Source organism: Bison bison, unplaced genomic scaffold (assembly GCF_000754665.1).
Source record: "Bison bison bison isolate TAMUID 2011002044 unplaced genomic scaffold, Bison_UMD1.0 scf7180017864519, whole genome shotgun sequence".
In the NCBI taxonomy this organism is placed as follows: domain Eukaryota; kingdom Metazoa; phylum Chordata; class Mammalia; order Artiodactyla; family Bovidae; genus Bison; species Bison bison.
Window position 1 is genome coordinate 11665680 of NW_011495072.1, and position 1759 is coordinate 11667438.

A 1759-nucleotide genomic window follows, 5' to 3' on the forward strand; every position below is an offset into this window, starting at 1 on the left:
TTCTCTGTCGATGGACATGTAGGTTGCTTCTATGTCTTGGCTATTGTAAGCAGTGCTGCAGTGAACATTAGGGTGCATCCTTTTGGATCATGTTTTTCTCCAGATGTATGCTCAGGAGTAGGATTGTAGGGTCATATGATAGCTCTATTTTTAGTTTTTTAAGGGCCGTCAATACTGTTCTCCATAGTCGACTTGATGGACACAAGTTTGTGTAAGCTTCCGGAGTTGGTGATAGACAGGGAAGCTTGGTGTGCTGCAGTCCATGGGGTCTCAAAGAGTCGGACACGACTGAGTGACTGAACTGGACTGAACTGATACTGGCTGTGCCAATTTACATTCCCACCAACAGTGTAGGAGGGTTCCCTTCTCTGTACACCCTCTCCAGCATTTGTTGTTTGTGGATTTTTTTGATGATAGCCATTGAATGGCTTTTAGAAGAGTTGCAAACAAAATCATCTACTCTGCTTTTTTTTCCTTGTAGGATAATTGCTCTACAATATGGTGTTGGCCTTTGCCATATATCAACATGAATCAGCCACAGGTATACATAGGCCCCTCCCTCCAGAGCCCCCAGCTCCCATCTCCCACCTTATGCCATCCCTCTAGGTTGAGCTCCCTGTATTAAACAGCAAATTCCCACTTGCTATCTGTTTCGCATGCAGTAATATATATGTCTCCATGCTGTCCTCTCAGTTTGCCCAGCCTCTCCTTCCCCTGCTGTGTCTACGAGTCTGTTCTCTGTCTGTGTCTTCATTGCTGCTCTGGTACTCTGTACTTTTTAAGAGACATTTCTTCATTGACTTTTTTTTTGCATCTTAAATTAATTCAAGTAATAATTATGAACATTTATGTACTGTCTGTCACATTAAAAATAATATTAGTGGTTCCTAAGCTCAGCAGTGGCCACAGGACTGGAAAAGGTCAGTTTTCATTCCCATCCCAAAGAAAGGCAATGCCAAAGAATGCTCAAACTACCGCACAATTGCACTCATCTCACATGCTAGTAAAGTAATGCTCAAAATTCTCCAAGCCAGGCTTCAGCAATACGTGAACCGTGAACTTTCACATGTTCAAGCTGGTTTTAGAAAAGGCAGAGGAACCAGAGATCAAATTGCCAACATCCATTGGATCATCGAAAAAACAAGAGAGTTCCAGAAAAACATCTATTTCTGCTTTCTTGACTATGCCAAAGCCTTTGACTGTGTGGATCACAATAAACTGTGGAAAATTCTGAAAGAGATGGGAATACCAGACCACCTGACCTGCCTCTTGAGAAACCTGTATGCAGGTCAGGAAGCAACAGTTAGAACTGGACATGGAACAACAGACTGGTTCCAAATAGGAAAAGGAGTCTGTCAAGGCTGTATATTGTCACCCTGCTTATTTAAGTTATATGCAGAGTACATCATGAGAAACGCTGGACTGGAAGAAGCACAAGCTGGAATCAAGATTGCTGGGAGAAATATCAATAACCTCAGATATGCAGATGCTGCTTCTGTTGCTGCTGCTAAGTCACGTCAGTTGTGTCCGACTCTGTTCGACCCCAGAGACAGCAGCCCACCAGGCTCCGCCGTCCCTGGGATTCTCCAGGCAAGAACACTGGAGTGCGTTGCCATTTCCTTCTCCAATGCATGAAAGTGAAAAGCGAAAGTGAAGTCGCTCAGTCATGTCCGACTCTTAGCAACCTCATGGACTGCAGCCTACCAGGCTCCTCTGTCCATGGGATTTTCCAGGTGAGAATACTGGAGTGGGGTGCCAT

The 1759-nt window shown here is 44.3% G+C and overlaps 1 protein-coding gene across 2 annotated transcripts in view; it reads left to right on the top strand.

Annotated features, from left to right (window-relative positions):
• The first annotated feature begins 378 nt into the window (after window positions 1-378).
• WDR47 (WD repeat domain 47) overlaps window positions 379-1759 on the top strand; it is a 45176-nt gene continuing 43795 nt past the window's right edge. The window contains exon 1 of one of the 2 annotated variants that reach the window (XM_010830927.1): window positions 379-541. In XM_010830927.1, coding sequence (XP_010829229.1) covers window positions 527-541 — 15 coding nt within the window. In that variant the 5' untranslated portion in view covers window positions 379-526. The remainder of the gene's footprint in view (window positions 542-1759) is intronic. The other variant, XM_010830928.1, reaches the window with a different exon arrangement.